This window comes from Rhincodon typus, chromosome 18, assembly GCF_021869965.1.
Source record: "Rhincodon typus isolate 14 chromosome 18, sRhiTyp1.1, whole genome shotgun sequence".
NCBI lineage: Eukaryota > Metazoa > Chordata > Chondrichthyes > Orectolobiformes > Rhincodontidae > Rhincodon > Rhincodon typus.
In genome coordinates this window covers 12791421-12816437 of record NC_063349.1, presented here as the reverse complement: position 1 = coordinate 12816437, position 25017 = coordinate 12791421, and the positions used below count along the sequence as shown (strand labels likewise).

The 25017-nt window shown below is 41.1% G+C and overlaps 1 protein-coding gene across 10 annotated transcripts in view; it reads right to left on the bottom strand.

Moving 5' to 3' along the window:
* pot1 (protection of telomeres 1 homolog) overlaps window positions 1-25017 on the bottom strand; it is a 297679-nt gene that overhangs the window by 110231 nt on the left and 162431 nt on the right. For all 10 annotated transcript variants that reach the window (XM_048607978.1, XM_048607979.1, XM_048607982.1 and 7 more), the window contains one exon: window positions 9757-9887. In XM_048607978.1, the coding sequence (XP_048463935.1) occupies window positions 9757-9887 (131 nt within the window). The remainder of the gene's footprint in view (window positions 1-9756; window positions 9888-25017) is intronic.

Genomic DNA, 25017 nt, shown 5'->3' with positions numbered 1-25017 from the left:
TTATGCATTTCTATCGAACGGAACTGAAATCCACTTCTTGTCAGTCTATATGACAAAAGAGTCTCGAACAGTCGGCATTATAATAAAGTCAAAATCAAACTTAGTTTCCCACGTTAAAAGAAAATTGACTAAATTGTACTGCTCCACTACCACCCTGAGGAAAGTCCCATAAATCTAATATATTCTAGCTGCATACTCAACTTGTAGCAGCTGGAAGTCATTCATTCAATTATCTTTCCAAGTATCCTAAAGGCAATTTCGATAACATTTTAATGGCCACAGCCACATCTACATACAACTATCCAAATACTTCAAATGCATTCTTAAAATATTTGTATAATAAAGGTTATAACAGGTAAAACATAAAAGATGAAATGCTAGGCCAATTTTTCACATTCATTTTACTATCTCTAAGGGATACAGAACTTGAACTTTTATGGCAAATTACTAGTTTAGTCATTCATTGTTGCATCTAACTGGACTGTCAGATCCTCTGTCAAAGTTACTCACTATTCCAAGATCTCCAACGTGGAATGGAAACAGAAACTCTGGCTACTCTTCTTCAATAAAAACTGTCTTTTTTTAAAAAAAGAAAACACTCTTCTCTGTCAGCTTCACCCTCAGCTTCAATAATAAAATGTGAGCAGGATTTTTGGCAGTCAAGCTGAGATTACCCATTCAGTGCTTCCTTCAATTGTTCAAAAGGTCAAAACCTCCCTCAAAGTTTCCCTTGCCCTAGCTTGAAGCTTTTCTCCAGTTTCTCTCCCCTCTCCTCTCATGCCCAGACTAAGCTTGAAACTGTTGACCAATCAATTTTCCTTCCTGGCCCCGACATTACCTGACAACAGTTCTTTATCATCTGTACTTGTCTCACTCACCTTCAGATCTTCTGTTCTTACCACTCTTTTCCAGAAAGTTAGTCTTAACCCCTTGAAAATTACCATTTTCCCTACACCCCATCTCCTAACTCTTCTCCAAAGTCCTTGAGCGCATTGTCACCTTCCAAATCCATTATCATTTTTTATTCATCCAATTAGGGTCTACTGAAATATGCCTGATTAAAATTTGAAAGGGTAACCTACATGACTGTGACTCTGTTAAGCTAGTTTTTCTTATCCTTCTCAACTTCTAGCATTGTTGAACAGGCTAATCATTACCATCACCTCTCTTTCATTGTCCAATGTATTTGGATCTACATTTGCCTACTTCTGTCCTTATTTACCAAGTCGCAGTCAGGAATCAGCTGCAGTGTCCTCACTTCCCATACTATGGCCTCTGGAGTCATTCTTCTATTTCCCATCTGCACATCAGTGGCATTATGTAAAAGGACATCATTGCATTCACCATATACTAGATAGTAACCAGTTCCACCTCAGTGACACCTCTCTCAAGCTTTCCATAGCCCAATTCATCACAAATGTTATTGATATCCAATTCAGGACGAGTAGTAACTCCCTAAAAATTAAATATCATGAAGGTTAAACTAACTGTCTTCAGCTCTCATCACAAATGATCTGTCCTGCCAGCACTAACTGAGGCTGAACCAGGCAGTTTATTGTCTTAGTTTATGAACCCAATTCTATCACCAAGATCACAGACTTCAATCTCAAAAGCCTTGCTAACTCCACTCTGTCTCAACGCAGTGCTACTGCAAACATCATCAATGCCTTTGTTTTCTCAAGACTTAGCTCCTGCAATGCTCGCCTGACTGATCTCCCATAATACATTAACAAACTCATTCCCAAAACCATGCTGGTCAGATTCTAACTTGTGCCAAGCCCCATTCACCACAGCTCCAATCTTCATTGATCTACATTGAATTGCAGTGCAGCAATGACTCAATTTTAAAATTGTCATCCCGGGTTTCACATCTCTCCATCGTCTTTGCCTTTGTTAGCTCTGCAACCTCCTCCATCTCTTCACTCCTCTGATTCTCTCTGCTCGTCAGATTCTGGCCTGTGACACATTCCTGATTTTAACAGTTCTACCGTTGGTAGCTGCACTTCCTGCTACCTTCATCCTTAGGTATTTGAACATAGAAAATTGAACAGGAATGGACCCTTCGGCCCATCATATTGTGCCAAACATGATGCCAAATTAATCTAATCCCTTCTGCCTGCCCTTGGTCCATTTCCCTCCATTTCCTGCATTTTCGTGTGTTTATCTTAAAATCCCTTAATGCCCCTAATGTATCTGCCGCCACTACCTCCCCCAGCAGCATGTTCCAGACTCCTACTACTCTGAACATCTTGTTTGAAATTTCCTTCTCTCGCCTTAAATGCATGCCCCCTAATATTAGGCATTTCAACTCTGGGAAAAAGATTCTGACCGTCAACCCCATCTATGCACCTCAATTTTATAGACTTCTAGTCTCCCCTCAGCCTCGGCCAATCCAGAGAAAACAATCCAAGTTCTTCTAGTCTCTCCTTGTAGCTCATACCCTCTAATCCAGGTAGCATCCTGGTAAACCTCTTCTTCACCCTCTACAATGCCCCCACATCCTTCCTGTAATGTGCAACCAGAATTGAACACCGAGCCAAAGTCTTATAAAGCTGCAACATGACATCCTGGCTCTTGTACTCAATTCCCAGATCAATAAAGGCAAGCATACCATACGCCTTCTTTACCACCCTATCTACTTGCATGGCCAATTTCAAGGAGGTATGGACTTGAACTCTAAGATTCCTCTGTACATCAATGCTAACCATGATGTGGAGATGCCAGTGTTGGACTGGGGTGGACAAGGTCAGAAATCACACAACACCAGGTTATAGTCCAACAGGTTTATTTGAAAATACAAGCTTTCAGAGCCTCAATCCTTCTTCAGGTGTTAGTGAGGTGGTATCAGACACAGAATTTATAAGTAAAAGATCAAAGGTTCACACCATTGATGAGAATGTACCAAACAAACCTAAGATGCTGTTCTGAAGAAGGGTCACCGGACCTGAAACGTTAACTCTATTTTCTCCCTCACAGATGCTGCCAGACCTGCTCGGCTTTTCCAGCAACTCTGCTTTTGTTTGTAAGATGCTGTTAAATTTTTAATCAGTTAGAAAGTTTTAATTGATTAATACGAATAGGTAAATTCCCAAATTCCTTGCAAAAAACACACAATTTATAAACAGTCAGTCAGTCAATATGGTGTTTATAAATTCCTACTTTAGAAATAAAACCAGTCTGACTTCAAACTAAAACACAAACAGATTCTGAACAAGGTCTCACACCTAACATGCATTGTCTGACCTAAAATGTCACCTCTTCTTTACATATTTAAAACCATTAGTTCTCTCAGGACCGTGACTTGAAAGGAATTCGGGGATTTACATATACATATTAATCAATTAAAACCTTCTAACTGATTAAAGATTTAACAGCATCTTAGGTTTGTTTAGTACATCCTCAATGGAGTGAACCTTTGATCTTTTACTTATAAATTCTGTGTCTGATACTACCTCTCTCACGAACATCGGAGGAAGGACTGAGGCTCCGAAAGCTTGTGTTTTCAAATAAACCTGTTGGACTATAACCTGGAGTCATGTGATTTCTGCCTTTGACCACATCAATGCTGTTCGGGATCCTGCCATTAACTGTATAATTTTCCTTTGCATTTGATCTCCCAAGTGCAGCACCTCAACTTACCCAGATTAAACTCCATCTGCCATTTCTCTGCCCATATCTGCAACTGATCTATATCCCACTGTATCCTTCGACAACCTTTTACAACTCCACCAATCTTTGTATCGTCTGCAAACTTACTAACCCACCCATCTACATTTTCACCTAAGTCACTTATAAATATCACAAACAGCAGAGGTCTCAATCCAAGTACGGACCCTTGCAGAACACCACTAGTCACGGACATCCAGCCTGAAAAACATCCTTCCAACACGACCCTCTGCCTTCAATGGGCAAGCTAATTCTGAATCCATGCGGCCAACTCACCATGGATCCCATGCATCTTAATCTTCTGGATGAGTCTACTTTGTCGAAAGCCTTATTTAAATCCACGTAGACAACATCCACTGCTCTACCCTCATCAATCACTTTTGTCACCTCCTTGAAAAATGCAATCAAGTTAGTACAACAAGACCTGCCCTGCACAAAGCCATGCTAAGTATCCTTGATTAGGCCACGCTTTTCCAAATGCACATAAATCCTATCCCTAAGAATTCTCTCCAGTAGCTTCCTAATCACCGACGTGGAACTTATCAGTCAGTAGTTTCCTGGATTATCCCTATTTCCCTTCTTGAACGGAGGAACAACATTAACTACGAACCAGTCCTCCAGGACCTCTACAGTAGCCAGTGAGATAGAAAGATCTTAATCAAGTCTCAGCGATCTCCTCTCTTGCCTCCCTCAACAACCTGGGAAGATACCATTGGGCCCTGGGGATTTATCCACCTTAATACTCCTCAAGAAAACCAACACCACTTCTTTTTGATCTCAAAATACCCTAGCATATTAGCACGGTCCACGCAAATCTCACTATCCTCCATATCCTTCTTCTGGGTGACTACCGATACAAAGTACTAATTTTGGATGTTGCCCATATCCTTTGCCGCCAAGCACAAGTTCCCTCCTTTATCCTACTTTTCCCTAGTTATCCTCTTGTTTTTAATGTATGTATAGAATACCTTGGGATTCTCTTTAACCTTACTTGCTAAGGTCATTTCATGGCCCCTTCTTGCTCTCCTAATTCCCTGCTTGAGTACTTTTATGTTTTCTTTTCATCCCTCACAAGCCCTGTCCAATTTTAGCCTCCTAAACATTACATATGCTTCTTCTTTCCTTTTAACTAAATTAATTCATTCCTAAACATTTTTACATTTCTACCCAGCACTCCTCTTCGATCAAATGCTTGGTCATCTTTCCTGATCTCTGCTTTAATGGCTTGTTGTTAAAAAAAGTGTCAACTGTATTTCTTAATGCTGCTCTTAGTTTAAAAAAAAACTTCCCAAGGTGCTGAATATGTTAAAAGTGCTAAACAAATGTAAATAAACTTACATATAAATGTTATGTTTTAAGTTGTAACATATTAATATATAGAGGAAAACGTCAACATTCTTTTATTTAAATTACCAACTACTCTCTCAATCTTCCTCATTTCTCTGTCTTATTAAACCCTTTTCTCTTGAACATTCAAAAATGCGGTCTTCCTTATTTCCAACCATATTCTAGACAAGGCTTAACTCATAGGTTCTTTAAACTTTAAAACAATCCTCAAGGCATTGACCGCCAGACCTCTCTGTTGTCCTTTCTTATCCAATCCCATTAAAATCCCAAACCTGGCGCCACATTTTCATGATGAATCCCATTTCATAAACTCTCTTTAACCTTAGCCCTCCACCAATATTCCTTAATTTCTGCTTTCCTGTTTATTCACTGGTTTCTCACTGGCAAGGCTAGCATATATTGCCCAATCCATCTTGAACTGCTGCAGTTCATGTAGCGTAGGTACACGCAGAGGGCTAACAGGGATCAAATAAAGGTTTAACAATGAAGGAATGGCAATATATCTCCAAGTCAGGACGGTGTACCCTTTGGAGGGGAACCTGTAGGTGCTCATGCATCTGTTCTCTTTTGTCTTCTGAGTGGGAAGAGGTTGTGGTTTTGGAAGATGCAGTTTGAAGGGAACTTAGCAAGTTTGCAGTAGTGCATTTTGAAGGTTGTATACTCTAGTGCCAGGAGGCACAGACTGCAGGGGAAGTGGATGCTTAAGGTGCTGGATTAAGTGCAACTCAAGCAGCCGTCTTTTTCTTGGATGGTCTTGAGATGTTTGAATGTTGCAGAAGCTACACCCACGCAAGCAAGTGGAAATTACTCAAACTCCTGATTTGTGCTTTGCCGATGATGGACTGGGCTTGGTGAGGCCGGAAAGTGAATTAGCACAGAATTCCCAGCCTTTGGCTTTCTCTTCTAATTTGAGTATTTGTACACCTGGAACAATTAAGTTTCTAGTTAATAGTAAGTCCCGTGTTGCTCAGACTGATGGTACTTCCTATGAATCTCCTGCTGGACAGGGACATTTCCTGGCGTGTGTCTGGAACAATATTTTTTACTACTTAACAATCTAAGCCTTAACACCAATCAAGGTTTTGTTACCCAAACTGCATCTTTAGTTGAGAATTTGTGAGTCGTGTCAAACACTGGTGATTGCACAAAGATTTCTACTTATAACCTTATTGGGAAGAGAAGACAACTCATAAAACAGAAGTCTGTTGAGCCCGTTTCAGCTACTTCTTCAGCACTTTACATCAGAAATTTTCAAAAAGTATTTCGAAACTGTGTCTCTGGAGCTAGTTAGATTCATTAGGTCACTGCAAGCGTTTCCATGATACAAGTAGCAGCCTTTCTCTTGTGCTGTTTAAATCAATACCACTATGAAAGGTCAAGCCTGATATACAGCATCAGTCTCATGTGAGCACAACTCATTTTCAAATATATACCAGACAATAGACTGATAAATAAAATTAATTATTAGGATTAAAGGGATAGTGGCAGCATGGATATAAAATTGGCTAAGGGACAGAAAGCGGAGAATAGTGATGAACAGTAGTTTTTGGACTTTACAGAGGTAGATAATGGTGTAGCCCAATGGTCAATATTACAACCACTTTTTTTGATTTGTATTAATTACATGGGCTTGGGCATTTGGAGATAATTGCAAAGCTTGTATTTGACGTGAAGTTTGGAAAGAGAGTAAATCATGAGGAGGGTAGCAATTTCAGGAAGAAATAGACAGGTTAAAAAAAAGGCAGACACATGGCAGATTACATTCACAAAATTGGTGCACGAAGTGAGATGCTTTGGTTGGAAAAATCGGCACAAGCAATTTGATATAATTGATACAATTGTCAGGGCCTACAGAAATAGATAAATTTCGGGCTGAGTATATACCAGTCTTTCAAGGTGGCTGGATGAGCTGAAAGACAAGCTTTCTTAAAAAAAAGGTTTTAAAAAAATGAGATCCTTGGCTTTATTAGTAAAGGAAGACAATACAAAGACAAGAAGACGTTGCTCAAATTTAAATAAAAAACTGGTTAGGCCTCCGCTCGAATACTATGCATCACACTTCAGGAAGAATGCCAAAGCTTTGAAAAGGGTGCAGAGGAGATTTACTCAAATGATCCCAGAGATGAGAGTCTTCAGTTACGTAGACAGACTAGAAATGTTCCTTCCAGCTTTCCTTACAAGAGAGACCAGAAATAGGAAAAACACTGAAATCTACTCTAAAGGAAGTGATAACTGGACACTTAGAAAATAATAGGGACGGGCAGCGTTAGGCAGAGTTAATATGAATTCATGCAAAGGATATCATGATTGAAAACCTCTTAGGAGTTTTTTTGAGGATGCAGCTAGCATATTGGTTAAGAGGCAGGTGGATGCAGGGTCTTTGGGTTTTCTGAAGGCTTTTAGGGAGTTTTCAGATCAGAAGTTAGTAAACAAAATTACATCACGCATAGATTGAGAATTGGTTAAGGAACAGAAAATAGAGAGCAGAGAGTAGGAATAACCGATCAAGTTGGCAGGCTGTGATTTGTGGGGTTTCATAGGGATTGGTGCTTGGACCCCAGCTGTTCACAACATACATCAATGATTCAGATATGGGATCCAAATGTAATATTTCCATGTTTGATGATAACCCTAAATTAGATGAGAATGTGGGGTTTGAGGAGGAATGCTGCAAAAAGGATTTGTACTGTCTAGGTTAGTGAGCAAGAACATATCGGATGTAATATAATGTGAAACAATTTGAACTTATTCACTTTGCTAAGTGAATCAGAGATGCAGGGTATTTCTTAAATAGTGACAGATGACCAAATGGACTGAATATTGTTGTTCATGAATCACTGAAAGCTAAACTCCAGGCGCAGCAAGCTATTAAGCAGGCAAATGCTATGTTCACTTTTATTGCAAAACAATTTTCATACAGGACTAACAATAACTTGCAGTAATTGTGCAGTGTCTTGGGAAGACTGCTCCTGGAGTATCATGCACAGTTTTGGTCTATTTTCTAAGGAAGCAGGTAATTGTCATGGAAGCTGTGCAACAAAGGTTGATCGCACTGATTCCTGGGATGGTGGGACTGCCCTATAAGGAGCGATTGAGGAGACTGGGCCTGTATACCATCGAGTTTAGGAGAATGAGAGGTGATCCTGCAGGGATTAACAGAGTAGATGAAGGAAGGATGATTCCGCTGACTGGGAAGTCTGCAATCAGGTCTCAGAATAAGAGGCAAGTCATTTAGCGCTGAGATGAGGAGGCATTTCTTCACTCAAGGGGCCATGAATCAGTGGAATTCTCTGCTTTGGGGCTGTGGAGGTTTAGTTATTGAGGGTGAAGAACAGCCAAGAACTAACTCCATGGTGGAGCAGGCAACAGGGGCCAAATGGCCTTCTTCAATTCCTATTCCCTTTGCTCTTATGGTTAAGGAGAGCTTTAATAGAGACGTTCAAAGTCATAATTCATTCTGATAGAATAAAGAGGAGAAAATGTCGGAAGGATTCGCAACCAGAGAACACTGATTTAAGGTGACTGATAACAGAACCAGAGATGAGATGTTTGAAAACGTGTTTTTACTCAGTAAGTTTGATGAGCTGGAAAGAGTGGTGGAAGCAAACTCAATAATAACAAACAAAAGAGAATTGGACAAATACTTGAAGTGAACATAAACACAGCTATGGGAGACAGCAGGGAGTACGTGGAATTCTAAAAGAAATTGAGAGTGGCACAATAAGCCAAATGGCCTAATTCTGTGTCATCTCATTCTATGATAGATGAATGGAATAGCTTGCATTCCATCTCTGCATTGTACTGGGAATTAAATCCCATTCATTCGGGAGTCTGTTCAGTATGTAATGAAAAAAATTAACAGTCAGCATACAAGGAAACTTAAAAGATCCACTGGGGTCAGCTCTATTCATGCCTGTGCAGGTTAATCTGGATTGTTAGGCTGCCTCAAACCTGATGCAATTCTTCTCATTTTCCACCCACTACACTTGATAACATCAAAGTGCAGTGCAGGGAAGCTTGTTTAAAAAAAAATCTTTGAGGATAAGAATGGTAGTTACATTTTCTGTAATTAAGGAGTAAGCGGTCAATGTTTAATGTTAGTCTTACATAACATTTCATAATGTACATTCATTCTCATTAGTTGCAAGTGGATTATTAAATGTACACCCTGCATGGAAATCCATCCTCATCAGTCCGCAGTAGCATTCAAATTGGTATCACCTTTTTAAAGTACATGAAATTTGAAATCTTCCAGATAACAATTAGCTTTAACAGATTTGGAAGGAATGCTAGAGGATGGAGTGAGATATTGTAAGACCAAAGGAAGTCAATATTGTTAGAAGTGCTTGAGGTACCAGTCAGAAAATTCTAACTTCTTTTGAGTCGTGGAGATGTCTGGTGCGTGATAAGCACTATACTGAAGATTTTAAATACTCTTAATCTGAGCTCATGCTAAATTTCAAGGATTAAAACACAGTCAGATTGGAAAATGGCTCTGGAAGCACTGATCCAGTCATTTATCTCAATCTTGTGTCAAGGACCTTGCTCTGTGAAAATTAACTGTCGCACTTCCTTTATTACAGACGTTATGGCACTACAGAAAGTATCTCATTGGTCGTAAAGTTCTTCAGATCATCTAGAGGTGAGAAAGGTGTTGCAAAAACTTAATTTGTTTCCAAGTTCTGCTTTCTATGGGAAGAAAGCCTAGAGTTATCATCACACAAAGCAAATTAACAAGCTCACCTTGATTCTATGGAATCGAACCACATCTCCTACTTTGTAGATTTTAGGAAGTAGATCAGCATTCCCATTGAAAAGCACACAATTGAGCCTTGCATTAGAAGGATCCACTATAGTCACTGTGGAGCAGAAATCTGAAAAGATATGACAACATTCAGTTAAAAGAACATGTAACAGAAATATATAAAACCGTCTTTGTATCATAATAATGGTGGCTAATTAGTTAGATGACCAGCTTGTGGTGCACAGCATCATCACCAACATGGGTTCGATTCCCAGTCCGATTGGGATAGACTTGGGAACCTGCTTCCTTGCCATGCCCCATGATAGTAGAAGGCAATACAAACTAGCACTGACAAGAAACAGCTCAGTGTGAAACAAAAACAGCCAAGGAACCAAGAACCTACCTTCAAGGCAAAGCAAACATGACATTAATAATGTGGAATACTACAAATGAGGAACAAAAACAAATTTGCTGGAAAAGCACAGCAGATCTGGCAGCATCTGTGAAGGAGAAAACAGAGTTAACGTTTCGGGTCCGGTGACCCTTCCTCAGAACAAGCTGTTAGCCACTAACAGTCTCCATTAAAAACTATTCACCCTTCTAACCAGGTTGTTATCCACTCCTTTGTCTGTCTAACTGTTCTTCTCTCTTTTTGGGCTTTAAATCCACCTATCGTTTACTCCTTAACCCCTCCCCCCACCCTATCTTCTGCATAAAAACCAACATTTTCCAGCTGCTTTCAGTTCAGCGGAAGGGTCACTGGACCTGAAATGTTAATTTTGATTTCTTTCCACAGATGCTACCAGACCTGCTGAGCTTTTTCAGCAATGTCTGTTTTTGTTTCTGATTTGCAGTACCTGCAGTTCTTTCGGTTTTTGTAACGTTAAGATTGATATTCACTGAGTGTTACATTACTTGGAGTAAGCACTGCCAAATCACTGATACTTTCTAAAAAAAGAAAAAATTATTCAGGGTTATGCAACTGAGCGGAGTGGAAGGTTTTAAAGATATAGTCAGGTATGACCAAACTGTACAGTAAAACAAATTCTCAAGGGCCTGAATGGTCTCCTCATGCACCTAAAACATTCAGAATAAATTGGATACTTCAACTCGCAAATAAGAAAGCAATATACATGTACGTTTTGCTAACTGAAAAATGACAAATGCAGCTAACAAACTGACAGAGTTCCTCCCCACCTCTGCCTCAAAAATAAGTCAGGCAGAATATTTTGTTTTACACAGAGACGCTGAAATAAATTCTCAGGAAATGTCCCCTTGTAAAAAAAATAGATGTACTATAAGAGTAACTGATTTTGGAATGCATTGAAGAAGCTGCTTATAGAGATAGATAACAATTAAGAGAAAGTTAGGTTCCCTTTTGTGAAATTGCCACTTTCCGAGCCTGAAATAGCAAGTAGCTGAGGGACTCCATGTTCTGTTCAATTCTTCAGACTTTGTTTCAAAAAGCCTGAGCTAATACAATTTGCATTTTGGGACGCTCAAAAAGGTACAGGAGTAGATGATGATTGGTAGGGCCCTTGGAGGTACATAGGACCTCAGTAAGCATGTCCGCAGATCCCTGAAGGCAGTAGGAACAGGTATGTAAAAAGGTGATTAAGGGGGCATACTTGCCTTTATTTATCAAGTCATTGAAAACAACAGCAAGGCGGTCACAATGGAGCTGTACACAACAACAGTTAGGCCATAGGGTGGCACAGTGGCACTGCTGCCTCACAGCGCCAGGGACCCAGGTTCGATTCCACCCTCGGGCGACTGTCTACGTGGAGTTTGCACATTCTCCCCGTGTCTGTGTGGGTTTCCTCCAGGTTCTCCGGTTTCCTCAGATGTGCAGGCTCGGTAGATTGACTATGCTAAATTGCCTGTAGTTGTAGAGGGATGTGCAGATTAGGTGGGTTATAGGGAGATGGGTCTGGGTGGACTTGTTGGGCCGAAGGGCCTGTTTCTACACTGTAGGGATTCCATGACCTATGACGACCTGAGATGGAGTACTTTGTGTAGTTTTGGTTGCGACACTATAGCAAAGATGTGACTGCACTAGAAAGGGTTAAGAGGATATTCACCAGGACGTTGTCGGAGCTGGAATGATTCCGCTAAGGGAGAGAGTCTAGTCTGGTTGGGGTTGTTTTCCATAGAGTAGAGAAGGCTGAGGGGGGTCCTGATTGAGGAGTACACAACTTTGAGGGGGACAGGTAGAAAAAAATAGGAGAAACATTTCCCCTTAGTAGATGGGTCAATAACCAAGGCCAGAGTTTTAAGGAAAGGAGCAGAAAATTTAGAGGGAATTTGAGGATCTCCCCCCACCATCCCCAGCACAGGGGTGATGGATACAGTATTGGGAACTCACTGTTTAAAAAAGTGGAAGAGGCAGTAACCATCAAGACATTTAAGCAGTATTTAGATGAGCACTTGGAACCCCACAGCATAAAGTATACGGGCCAAATGCTGGAAAATGGGATTAGAACAAGTAAAGAGATAGTAAGAACTGCCGATGCTGGAGTCAGAGATAACACAGTGTGGAGCTGGAGGAACACAGCAGGCCAGGCAGCATCAGAGGAACAGGAAAGTTGATGTTTCGGGTCGGGACCCTTCCTCAGAAAAAGAGTCCTGACCCGAAACGTCAACTTTCCTGCTCCTATATTTTAGGACAAGTACATGTTTGATGACCCACATGGACATGACAGGACAAAGAGGATTTTCCGATGCTATAAAAACTGTGACTCTCTATGATTCAAATTTGGCAGCTTAGCATACGTCATCACCAGGCCAATTGCTATATACGTTATATGGTTTCCTCGGTCCCAAGCGAAACTGCAATTATTTATTTGAATGCATGCTTTTATTGAAAAATCCGTGGAAATTCCAAAAGACTTAGTGCTCTCTGTGACTGTATATGCATTTTGTTTCATCAAGTAATTAGTCTAAACTGTTTTAACTTTTTATTCAACAATTCTCTGGTGGCTGTACATCACTGAAATATTCAAACTTAGGTCTGTTTACAGAGGTGATTTTCCACTACAAATGCCTATTACCAAAACAATACCACTCCAACTCTTGCACTCAGATCACAAAAGTAAAAGCTTTATTTTTCAATATTTTTTCAGGGTAGCACAGTGGCTCACTGCTGCCTCACAGCGTCAGGGACTTGGGTTCGATTCCACCCTCAGGTGACTGTCTGCGTGATGTTTGCACATTCTCCCTGTATCTGCGTGGGCTTCCTGAGTGTGTTCCGGTTTCCTCCCATGGTCCAAAGATGTGCAGGTTAGATGGATTGGCCATGCTAAATTGTCCATCGTGTCCCGGGACGTGCAGGCTGGGTGGATTAGTCATGGGAAGTGCAGGGTTAAAGGGAATGGGCAATGGGGTGGGTCTGGGTGGGCTGCTCTTCGGATGGTCAATATGGACTCAACGGGCCAAACGGCTTGCCTACACGCTGTCGTGATTCTATGATTCTTTGCAGATAGAGCTGGCAAGGCTAGCATTTGTTGCCCGTCCCTCACTGCCTTTGAACTGCCTGGCTTGTTAGAGCTTTTCAGTGAGCAGATAATAGTCGATCACATTACTGAGAGTCTGGAATCTCATGTAGGCCAGAACAGGAACTCTTTCCATAAAAGACGCTAGTTTTTACAACAATCAGTGATGGTTGTCGTGGTCACCGTTGCAAATAATGTCTGGATTATAAAACTGAGAGCAAATTTCATTAGAGTTGCCCCAGAGCATTGCCCTGGGCCTTTGGATAATGAGTTCAGTGATGAATCCCTGCATCTTCAGAGGGGTGGAAATACCTATCAGTTTGCCACTCTTCCTACATTTTTGTGTGAGGCCCAAGCTCCACATTTCTTGCAAGCTGTTTCCTCACACAGCAGTTCAGTCAAAGATAGTCAAACCAAACTCCTCAAAATGTTGTATCCTGTTAAGTTTCAATGTTCCAAAGCTGCAGGGTGTGCAATTAGTCATTATCAAAATAGCTGACACTTCCTTGTTTGGTGTGAACACCTGCCTAACCATTCCCACTTGACAGTGATCAGCCCTCCCTCACTTTAGACAGTGATCACCCACTCTCACAATAGTGGTCAACCTCTCCTTCACCCCCAACACTGATCAACCCCCTCCCCAAACCACAAGAGTGAACATCACCCTCCACTCTGACTAACCCACCTAACCTTGAGTCAGAAGCCTGTTTCTATAATGGGCCAATACCTCTCCACCATTATCTATCCGGTTTTAAATACTTTTTTTGAAAGGAAGTGCTTGAACACAATCACACATTGACATTTGCGTGCAGCCATAGACATAGTGTATTTTGGCCTTATGTGAACAACGTGCTGGTAAGAGAATTTTAGAGCCTCTTAAAAGACTGTATCACTAGTTCCAAAGGTTACATGTTTAATGAAGTGGTCATTCAGCAGTCAGAGATACATTTGTTTTACATATCTGGTTGTGCTGCATGTGGATTCACAATTTGATAATACCGAATGGATCACGGTCACACCGTATTGATCAGTGTAATGGAGGGGCCAGTATACACAGGTAGCACTATGTATTAGCACCATGGAGACTGCTTCATGGTGGATGGTTGCCTGCCAATCAGTAAGAAGGCAGTGTTGGGGCATGCTAATAATGGCAGAGAGCAAGTCGAGAGTGGGCTTTTAACTTAGTAGTGGGCTGTGAAGGATTTTGTGGTTTTCTGCTTTTCTGGAATTAAATGAAGTGCAGAACGAGAACAAACAGGGATGGTAGACAAAATGAGTTCCAAGAAGTCCGATTCTCACATTGGTAGCTTTACTGTGCGTTTTCGGTATAGGTTTGAATTCCAGTGATATCAGCTACACCACCTTCTCTTCCTTTTTGTACTCAGAACTTTGGTCGCTCTTTCCTAGATTAATCAATCGGGAAGGAGACTTACTCTCCAGAGTAGTTTTCAAACTACTCATTTGATGCGTCTTCCAAATAGCTTTGCCCACTCAGTTGGTCACCTTTGGTACAAATTCAAGGTGTGGATCTGCATCTGTCAATAGTTAACACAATAGCAAACCCATGATGTACAATAACAGTCAACCAGCAGCATTCCCTTCATATAAAATGTTCCGTATTCAGAGAGATGGACTGTGAAGGTTCCTTATATCCTCACTAAATTTTGGATATCCACATGAGAATTGGTCTAGATATTACACTACTGTTAATAAGAAGAAAACTCCATTAGATGGAGACAGAATTGTCAAGAGTTAACAAGCAGCACAAGTTTGTAACTTCCATAATGTATATTTCACAAGTGCATCATGTACCTAGTCCCAAAAGACCAATGAATGCCAGTCCCAGAATAAATTAATTTCCACATTGTGAAGAAAAGCAGCAGGAAGTCATTAGATTAACCTTTTGAATTTTAATGCCTAGGGTTTTTGCGTCTACTTCTAAATGACAGCTTAACATAATAGGGCCTATCCTCCTGTGTTAACTACTTACTACTTGACACATGTATCCACTATTTCATCAGACATAAGAACTTGTGGGATCAATTATGTATGGAACACTACACATTAAACAACATCTTGATTTCTGAATTAAACATCAACACTTCTCAGCTTTGTCTGGATATCCTTTTGCAACGGAGTCCAATTTTAAATTGCTTCTATTATTTGTTCCATAATGTACACATCATGGTATGATATGGAGTAAAATACTTAAGTAAATTTAAGGCAAGGCCTCACCAATAGAAACTGAAATAGTGTATATACTGTTCTAACATGGTGAGACTAACTTTCCAATGTACGTCTGCCATTTAGAAGACTTCATTAGACAGCATCAACATCCACAAAAGACTAAGGTATGAAATTTGATAGCTTCTCTATCATCACAAAAATGGCACTGGGTGATTCAAATCAAGAAGCTCCCACCCACCAAATCAAAGTAACATGGCACCTCTCACAGGAGCGTGAAGCTCTGATGCTGCCTCAGTTCTCTGGAAAGATGGGGTATTGCTTGGAGAGTGCAGAACTTGCTTATTATCTTCTCCCTTCTCACTATCCAAGGTCCCAGACAAACCTTCCAGGTGAAGCAGCGATTTACCTGCACTTTGCTCGACCTACTCTACTGCATATGCTACTCCCCAATACTTATTGGGGAGACAAAATGCAGACTGGGTGACCTCTTTGCAGAACACCTATGTTCTGTCCGTAAAAATGACCCTTAGTTTCCAGAACACCGCCGTGCTCCCTAGCCAACATTTCCGTCTTGGGCCTGCTGCAATGCTCCAGCGAAGCTCAGTGCAAGCTGGAATAACAGCATTTCAACTTCTGCTTGGGGGCCTTGCAGTCTGCAGCACTCAATAACGAGTTCAACAATTTTAGTGCCTGAACACCTCTTTCCATGTTCTTCACTCATCCCAAAACTCAAGGTCCTGTCATAAAATGTGTTTATAGCACAGCAAACCTATCTTCGCCCACTCATCAGCCCCATGATCACCTATCTAATGGTTCTTCTTCCCTGGCTTACTATCCACAATCACTTTGCCTGCCTACCATTTTTCCTTCTCTCTTTGAGCTCTGCCTGCACCTAGCCACTCACTCACTCAAACCCCCATCCCCTGTCATCAGCATAAATACTTTTTTTTAAAAAGTTGCTAACTGGTCTGAAGAACAGTCACTGGACTAAAAATGTTAACTCTGCATTCTCTCCACAAATGCTGCCATACCTATTGGGTTTCTCCAGCAATTTCTGCTTTTGTTTCATACTTCTTGGAGAGGTGAAGGTACATTTCTGGATATTGTCCTAGAGACATCTTTGGGAAGAGGTAAAGTACCTTTTGGTGTTGTCTACAGTAAATATGACCTGGTGTTCAAAATAATATAAACTCATTGGGACTGCGAAGAAAACAGCAAAGACAGCTTTCAATGTTTTTTGACCTCCTGTCCTTTAAATATTTGAAATAACAGTTTGCAAACAGAAAAAAAAAAATCAGTGCTTGCTGTTGTACTTAGTCTGTTGAAGTAAACTTTATGATTATTATTATTACAGGATTAATGTAGCATAGCTGATTTCACAACCCTGCATTATGACAGCGGGGTACACATCAGTTCACAGTTTGACTGACCATTTCAAGTGATTAAAACTCTTTCAAATAAGACTGTGAAATTAAATACTTGTTTCTCTCGGGAATTAAAGGAAGTTTAACATTGAGAATGTATTTTTATCAATTACAGTACTTTTTCAAAAAAAAAAAAAGCAAATTCATCAACAGACACTTAAAAAATTGAAGCTCAGCATGAGTCCTGAATTCTGCCTATAGCAGCTACTGGGTGAATTGGCATAGTCGGTGTAAGGACAAAAGATGCTGGGTGGGTACATGGATTGAGAAGAGTTGGCAATAAATTGGCATAGAGCCCACCACAGGGTAGTTACAGGGGCATTGTCTGGCATGGAGGCTATAAGGAGCTGGGTGAGAATGGGTGAGCCCAGAAGGTGGTATGAAAAGAGTGAAAAGACAGGCGAGGGCTGTTTCTTGTTTTATTCTGTTTCTTGCTTTATTCTGTTTCTCACATCTTCAACAAAATGCTGGAGCACCAAGACCATTTCAGACTGCCTCCCGTCCCGGCATCCTCCAAACTCTTTCTCAGGGCTTCATCTACAACTTCCATTTTCACCGACTAACAGCCCCAACCCTGGAATCAAAATCCAAAGCCCTGGGTCATGTTTCCGAGCTCGGGTTTATGGAGCTCACCAATGTACTCCCATCCCAGGAGTGAAGCACAAACATCATGAGTTCAATCATGTCTTATTCCACTTGAAGTCTGGAGCTAATATTTTGTGGTGACCTTGTCTGCTCTTTGAAACCATGTCATGTAATGTTCAACAGCTCCCAGAGAGGCCACACAGTGTCTCAGTTTAACACACATCCAGTACGCACCTCAGACTGAACAGCATGGGTGTGTTAGCTCAACCTGGATTACACACTTTAGCCTCTGGAATGGCATTCTCGCATCTAGGTTAGAGAGGAGCGTTACCATATCACCATGAAATACATTTAAAGTTAAGACGATATAATATATCATACGTGGCCCTTCCTCAATAACTTTGATGAAATGTCCATAAAGTTCCTCTTCATGTTGTGTTTTTCCAACATTCTTCTTTTTCTCCCTCACATCAATAATAGTCACTGGTTTTCCAGGTGTTACCAGCAACACCCTGGAGGCTCTGATGCTCTAATAAGATGCACTGCAGAAATTCACCAAAGCTTCTTAGATTGCACCTTCCAAACCCCCAACCACTTCCACCTTGAAGGACAAGGGCAGCAGATATATGGGAACACCACCAACTGCAAGTTCCCTTCCAAGCCATTCACCATCCCGACTTGCAAACTGACTAAATGCTTTGATCCTTCAGTTGGTATCTCTCTCTAAGACGCGTAAACAGAACTAAGTACATGATTACTTTAACTTAAGAGCAAACATGTTAAGTTCTCTAAACTCAGGTTCCAGCCAAGCCCTGCACACAGTGATTGCTACATTTTTCTGGCTCCCTGCACCCCTGTCATAAGGTAACATCGCAGTTCTTAAACTCTTCTTTTTGTTAACCCACTGGACTGCTAAACCCCCTTTTCTTTACCACATGGGTTGTAAGACATCAGTAAAAATGCAGGCAGGAAACCAGGCTTCCATTGTCTCTGCACAAAGCCCAGAAAAACTGTACAAAAAAATTATGAAAGGTAATACCCTTCTCCTTTACACGAAATAGAAGTTAAATGTAAAATTCTACCTAGTTCCTAACACAAGATAGCGCTACATTATATCTAATGTTTCAAATCTAAACATACTCGTGCCAAGCACATTTTCATTTCAATAGTATCTTTAAAGATGGTACATGAGGTCTTTCAAACTTCATCTGTCAACTGAATGGAAAGTGGAAAAATAAAAAAATCCCCAGAGTGCGAGTGTTAAATAAAATTTTTTTTTCATTAACATATCCCATGATAACTTTTTTTTAAAATACCGTGTTTAATTAGTAACACACTATGAGGGCAATTATTCCCTTCACTATGTCAGTACTTATCTGCATACTTCAATAGTAGAAAAAATGAATTAGAATGGCATCACACTGTACACCATGCAGAGACCTGCCAATTGTGGCCAGCTGCCAAATCATTTCAAAAGCTGTCATTAGACTCCTTTCAGAAGGAGACCAGTACCTCTATGGTGTAGCTGAAGCTTAATTTTTTGACAATTTCAAAAATGCACAATATTAGAGACACTTCCTGACTCTTATCCTCCAAAGCTGCTTCTTTACCGAGAATTTATAAGTCACCACCACTGCATCAACTTCCTTAATAACTGCCCAATCTGTTTGGAGCTGGTTGCACGGAATGGACACAAGTTCATTTAACCTTCGGTACCAGTCACAAAACAAAATGGCGTTCATCACTTAGGAACTATGCTCAATTCCAAAATGGGTCGCGGAAAACATCACAGAAAAGCAACAAACAAAATATTCTCTTTTAAAGTAACAACATGGTTACAATTCAAGGGTTTGAATCAATTTTGAAACCGTCGGAGAGGACAGTTAACATCGGGTTACACGCCCACTGACCACACAGTTCACTTACTCCCCAGCACCCCCAGCCCCCCAACACACACACACAAAAACATCACTGGAACCCTTGTTTATCCACACAGATGGTGTTATTGGGAGCTGACTACCAAGTTAACTCAGTGAGTTGAGCATGAAACTATACCAATCAAGTTGGAAATTAGATCAGGGCCTCTCGATCATCCGTAAAGTGACGGACGGTATCATCAACAGTGCTATCGAGCAGCACCTGCTCAGAAACGCCCAGTTGGGGTTCCTCCAGGGCCACGACAGCCTTGGTTTAAACATGGACAATACAGTTGACTTCCAGAGCCCAAGAAAATCGAGACTGCATTCAACCAAATCCACCATCAACGAGCACTGGCAAAACTGGAATCAAAGGGTATCACAAGGCAAACTCTCCACTGGTTGGAGTCAACCTGACACATAGGAAGATGGTCATGGTAGTTGGAGGTCAGCCATCTCAGCTCTAGGACATTTCTGCAGGAGTTCCTCAGGGTCGTGTCCTAGGCCCGACCACCTTCAGCTGCTTCCCTTCATCATAAAATTTAGAAGAATGAGAGGAGATCTGATTGGAGTATATTAGATGGTAAATGGGATTGACAAAGTAGATGTAAAGAGGATGCTCCATAGATTGGGCTAATCTAGAACAAGAGGTCACAATTTTAAAAACAGAGATGAGGAGAAGAAGTTACTTCTCTCAAATGGTTGTGAATCTGTGGAATTCCCTACCCCAGGGTGGATGCTGGGACATTGAGTAAGTTTGAGGAGCAGACTGACAGATTTTTAATTAGTAATGATAGAAGGGTTATGGAGAGCAGGCAGGAAAGTAGATTTGAGGCTAAGATGATGAGATCAGCCATGATCATATTGAATGGTGGAGCAGGCTAGAAGGGCTGAATTGCTTGCTCCTGCTCCTTGTTCTGATGTTATGTTCTTGTCGGAAGTGGGGAGGTTTGCTATTAATTGCATAAGTGTTCAGCAATGTTTCCAGAATGTGATGGAATACTCCCCACTTGCCTGGATGAGTGTAACCCCAACAACACTCAAGAAGCTTAGCACCATCCAGGACAAAGCAGCCCACTTGATTGGCACTGCATCCACAAGCATCCACTCCCTCCACCACCGACACTCAGTAGCAGCAGGGTGCACAAACTACAAGATGTACTGCAGAAATTCACTACAGATCCTTAGACAGTACCTTCCCAAAAATAAAGAAAAAAGAAGGCCAAATAAGGCACTGGGGTTGACACATTAAATTTCTACTCTGCTTGTGGAGCGCTGGATAGCTGGGCTGCTCTTCAAAACCCAAACATCTTCTGAAGAAGAGACATACCAGACTTCAAACACTAACACTGTTTCATTCTTCACAGATGCTGTCAGACTTGCTAAGTTTCTCTGGCATTTCCTGCTTGCTGTGGAAACCTCTGACCTTTCTCCACACTTAACAGTACTGGCCATCGATCCTTTCCCGATCTCAGCCAGCGACCTCTAGCCACATATTGCTCTGCTGCTCTCAGAATTGAGAATAAATGTCATGCCTTAAATGAGACACTGGAATCATGATCTGCAAGACCTCATTTCTGGTGTCGTGGAGACATTTCTAATGCACCGTCACCAATTTGTTAGAAACTAGAGCAGAGTTAACATTGGCCTGGAATGTCACATGGCATCAGAAAGTTGTGGAATCAAGCTCCCATCCAATACTTGAGCTCATGATTCCAGTTATGAAGCTTGCTCAAGATGCAAGATGCATCTACGTTTAGAGTAAACAGATGAAAAGGAACAACTGCTCAAGTATGAAGTAAATCGCAAATGTTGTAGTTTGCTTTATGCGCCAGTAGTGTGTTACAAGTCTATGATGTCAATGATTGTGAAAAGTCTATGTGCCCTGATGTCAATGATTGCAAAATGCAAACAAGGACTAAGATTTTGGAAATCCACGGCAATAGTATTTGAAATATTTTTCATTTTTCAATCATCTATACAGAGGTTTTACTACTTTGGACACTTTGCGGCATTTTAGGCCATATCCTTAATCAAGGCAACATCTGCCTACTGATTAACTTGGCTCAGACTCAGAAATATCTTGGGAACTTCAAAATAAACACTCTTCAAAACAACTCGACTTAGAATCGTACCAAGGAGATCAATTTTTCCGAAGAATTTCATACCGTGATGAGATTTAGTTCGCTGCTTTGTTAAGAGGCTTTAGAAGATTTTCAAGTTACAAGGCTTGTGCTACTACTACAGCAGTATTCCTGCACCATCCCATGGAAGAATTTATCTGAAATTAGGGAAACACCAGGTTCATTCAGATGTTTACACCCTGAAGTTTACTGAAGCAATGATTTGGAAAAATATAAATTACTCAGTTGGTAGTATAAAACGTGACTATTGCTGGGGAAAATAAAGTTGCTTTTATTCTTGCTCTCATCAGAACAATTCACAAGATTACCAATTCAAAGGGAAATCCAGTATATTTACTGAATGAGAGGACAAGTGCTGATCGGCTGGCAAGTGGAGTGGCATGGAAATGGCATGCTGATTGAGAGTTAAGTGCCCAGGCTTTCCTCGACTTTTAAAACTGGTAGTTTGATGCTGATTACTCTAAGAAATGGACACTGAATGGCTGTCATTCATTTTGTTCAGTTATGCACCTGTCCTTTCTGTTTGTACAAAGGCTGTGTGCGTTGTTAGATTGGTAAACTATACGTCAGTTGCGATCTTGCACCACAGTTCAGAAGGAATTAAGATGCAGGTTCCCTCAGTTGTTGAGGTTGTTGGGAGTTGATATGGATGCCAGACCAATAGATACATTTGCATGTCAATTACATGCTTTCTGTAGCCATGTGAATTATGCATATATAACCACACATATGGCTTTGATCTTTATGTCGTCATTGTCTTCAGGAATAGTGCCAGAAGACTGGAGACCAGCAAATGTTGTCCCCTTGTTCAAGAAGGGGAGTAGAGACAACCCTGGTAATTATAGACCAGTGAGCCTTACTTCGGTTGTGGGTAATGTGTTGGAAGGGATTAGAAGAGATAGGATTTATAATCATCTAGAAAGGAATAATTTGATTAGGGATAGTCAACACGGTTTTGTGAAGGGTAGGTCGTGCCTCACAAACCTTATTGAGTTCTTTGAGAAGGTGACCAAACAGGTGGATGAGGGTAAAGCGATTGATGTGGTGTATTTGGATTTCAGTAAAGCGTTTGATAAGGTTCCCCATGGTAGGCTATTGCAGAAAATACGGAGGCATGAGATTGAGGGTGATTTAGCGGTTTGGATCAGAAATTGGCTAGCTGTAAGAAGACAGAGGGCGGTGGTTGATGGGAAATGTTCATCCTGGAGTTCAGTTACTAGTGGTGTACCTCAAGGATCTGTTTTGGGGCCACTGCTGTTTGTCATTTTTATAAATGACCTGGATAAGGGCGTAGGAGGATGGGTTAGTAAATTTGCGGATGACACTAAAGTCGGTGGAGTTGTGGATAGTGCAGAAGGATGTTGTAGGTTACAGAGGGACATAGATAAGCTGCAGAGCTGGGCTGAGAGGTGGCAAATGGAGTTTAATGCGGAAAAGTGTGAGGTGATTCACTTTGGAAGGAGTAACAGGAATACAGAGTACTGGGCTAATGGTAAGATTCTTGGTAGTGTGGATGAGCAGAAAGATCTCGGTGTCCATGTGCATAGATCACTGAAAGTTGCCACCCAGGTTGATAGCGTTGTTAAGAAGGCGTACAGTATGTTAGGTTTTATTGGTAGAGGGATTGAGTTTCGGAGCCATGAGGTCATGTTGCAGCTGTACAAAACTCTGGTGCGGCCGCACTTGGAGTATTGCGTACAGTTCTGGTCACCGCATTATAGGAAGGATGTGGAAGCATTGGAAAGGGTGCAGAGGAGATTTACCAGGATGTTGCCTGGTATGGAGGGAAGGTCTTATGAGGAAAGGCTGAGGGTCTTGAGGCTGTTTTCGTTAGAGAGAAGAAGGTTAAGAGGTGACTTGATAGAGACATACAAGATCATCAGAGGATTAGATAGGGTGGACAGTGGGAGCCTTTTTCCTCGGATGGTGATGGCTAGCACGAGGGGACATAGATTTAAATTGAGGGGTGATAGATATAGGACAGATGTCAGAGGTAGGTTCTTTACTCAGAGAGTAGTAAGGGCGTGGAATGCCCTGCCTGCAAAAATAGTAGACTCGCCCACTTTAAGGGCATTTAAATGGTCATTGGATAAACATATGGATGATAATGGAATAGTTTAGGTTAGATGGGCTTCAGATTGGTTTCACAGGTCGGCGCAACATCGAGGGCCGAAGGGCCTGTACTGCGCTGTAATGTTCTATGTTCTATGTTCTATATCTCTATGTAAATGAAATAATAATTTGTTTGTCTTTACACTCTTAAAAATTCTTAGTTTCTTTTAAAATTCATTCACAGGATGAGGATGTCATTGGCTAGGCCAGCATGTATTGCCCATCCCTAATTGCCCAGATGGTTATTAAGTGTCAACCACATTGCTGTGGGTCTGGAGTCACATATAGACCAAACGAGTTAATGATGTTAGCTTCCCTCCTGAAAGGGCATTAGTGAACCTAATGAGTTTTTCTGAAGATCGACAACGGATTCACCATTAGACTCTTAATTCCAGACATTAATTGAATTCAAATTCCACCATCTGCCATGGCAGGATTTGAACCCGGGTCCCTGGAACATTACCCGAGTCTCTGGATTAACAGTCCAGTGGTAGTACCACTAGGCCATTGCCCCCCACCGAAGTTCATCTCTGAATGACTTAAAAACAGCATGCTTCAAACCACACATAGCTAAATGGATCCCTGATTTTTTTCAGATAGAAAAAATATTTACATGCACTTTGTCTGTTTCAAATCAACCAAATAGGTGACAGCCATTTGCTGGTTTATTTCTCAGGACAGCGCCCTGACCAATCGGAGTCAACCTACCTGGTTTAAAATATTAAAAAATTCTTGAAATTAACTATCAATTAAACAGTGCATTCTCCATGCCAATACCTCTACCACAGTCCACTTGCGAACCAGTCAGTATTCTTCTCTCAAACAGTATAAATGTTGTTTTGTTCCCTTGAATTGGCATTCTTGTGAACTGTCCTGCTGAATGGACTACGGTGCTTTGACAAAATACATATGATATCAGCAATACTCAAAAAAAAAAATGCATGTAACCCAGTACATTCTACATGCTCCCTGGACCGCTAGCTCAAGATGATCATTTTTAGCTGCTGGAAATCTGAAATAAAGAAAAAATTGGGCTTTTCTCATTGAGCCAGCATTTGTTGGCCATCCCTAGCTACCCTTGCGAAGATGGCAATGAGCTGCCTTCTTGAACTGCTATGGTCTAATTGATGTAATTACACTCACAGTGCTGTTAAGGAAGGGAGCTTCAGGATTTTAAACCAGTGATAGTGAGGAAATGACAACATGTTGCCGAATCAGGATGATGAATAGCTTGGAGGGGAATATATATGTTGTGGCGGTGGTCCCACGTATCTACAGCTATTTTATAGCAGGTAGTGGTTGTAGGTTTAAAAGGTACTCTTAAAGGCAACTTAGTGAATTTCTCCTCTGCAATTTATAAATGGTACACACTGCTGCTACCATGGTGGAGTGAGTAATTTC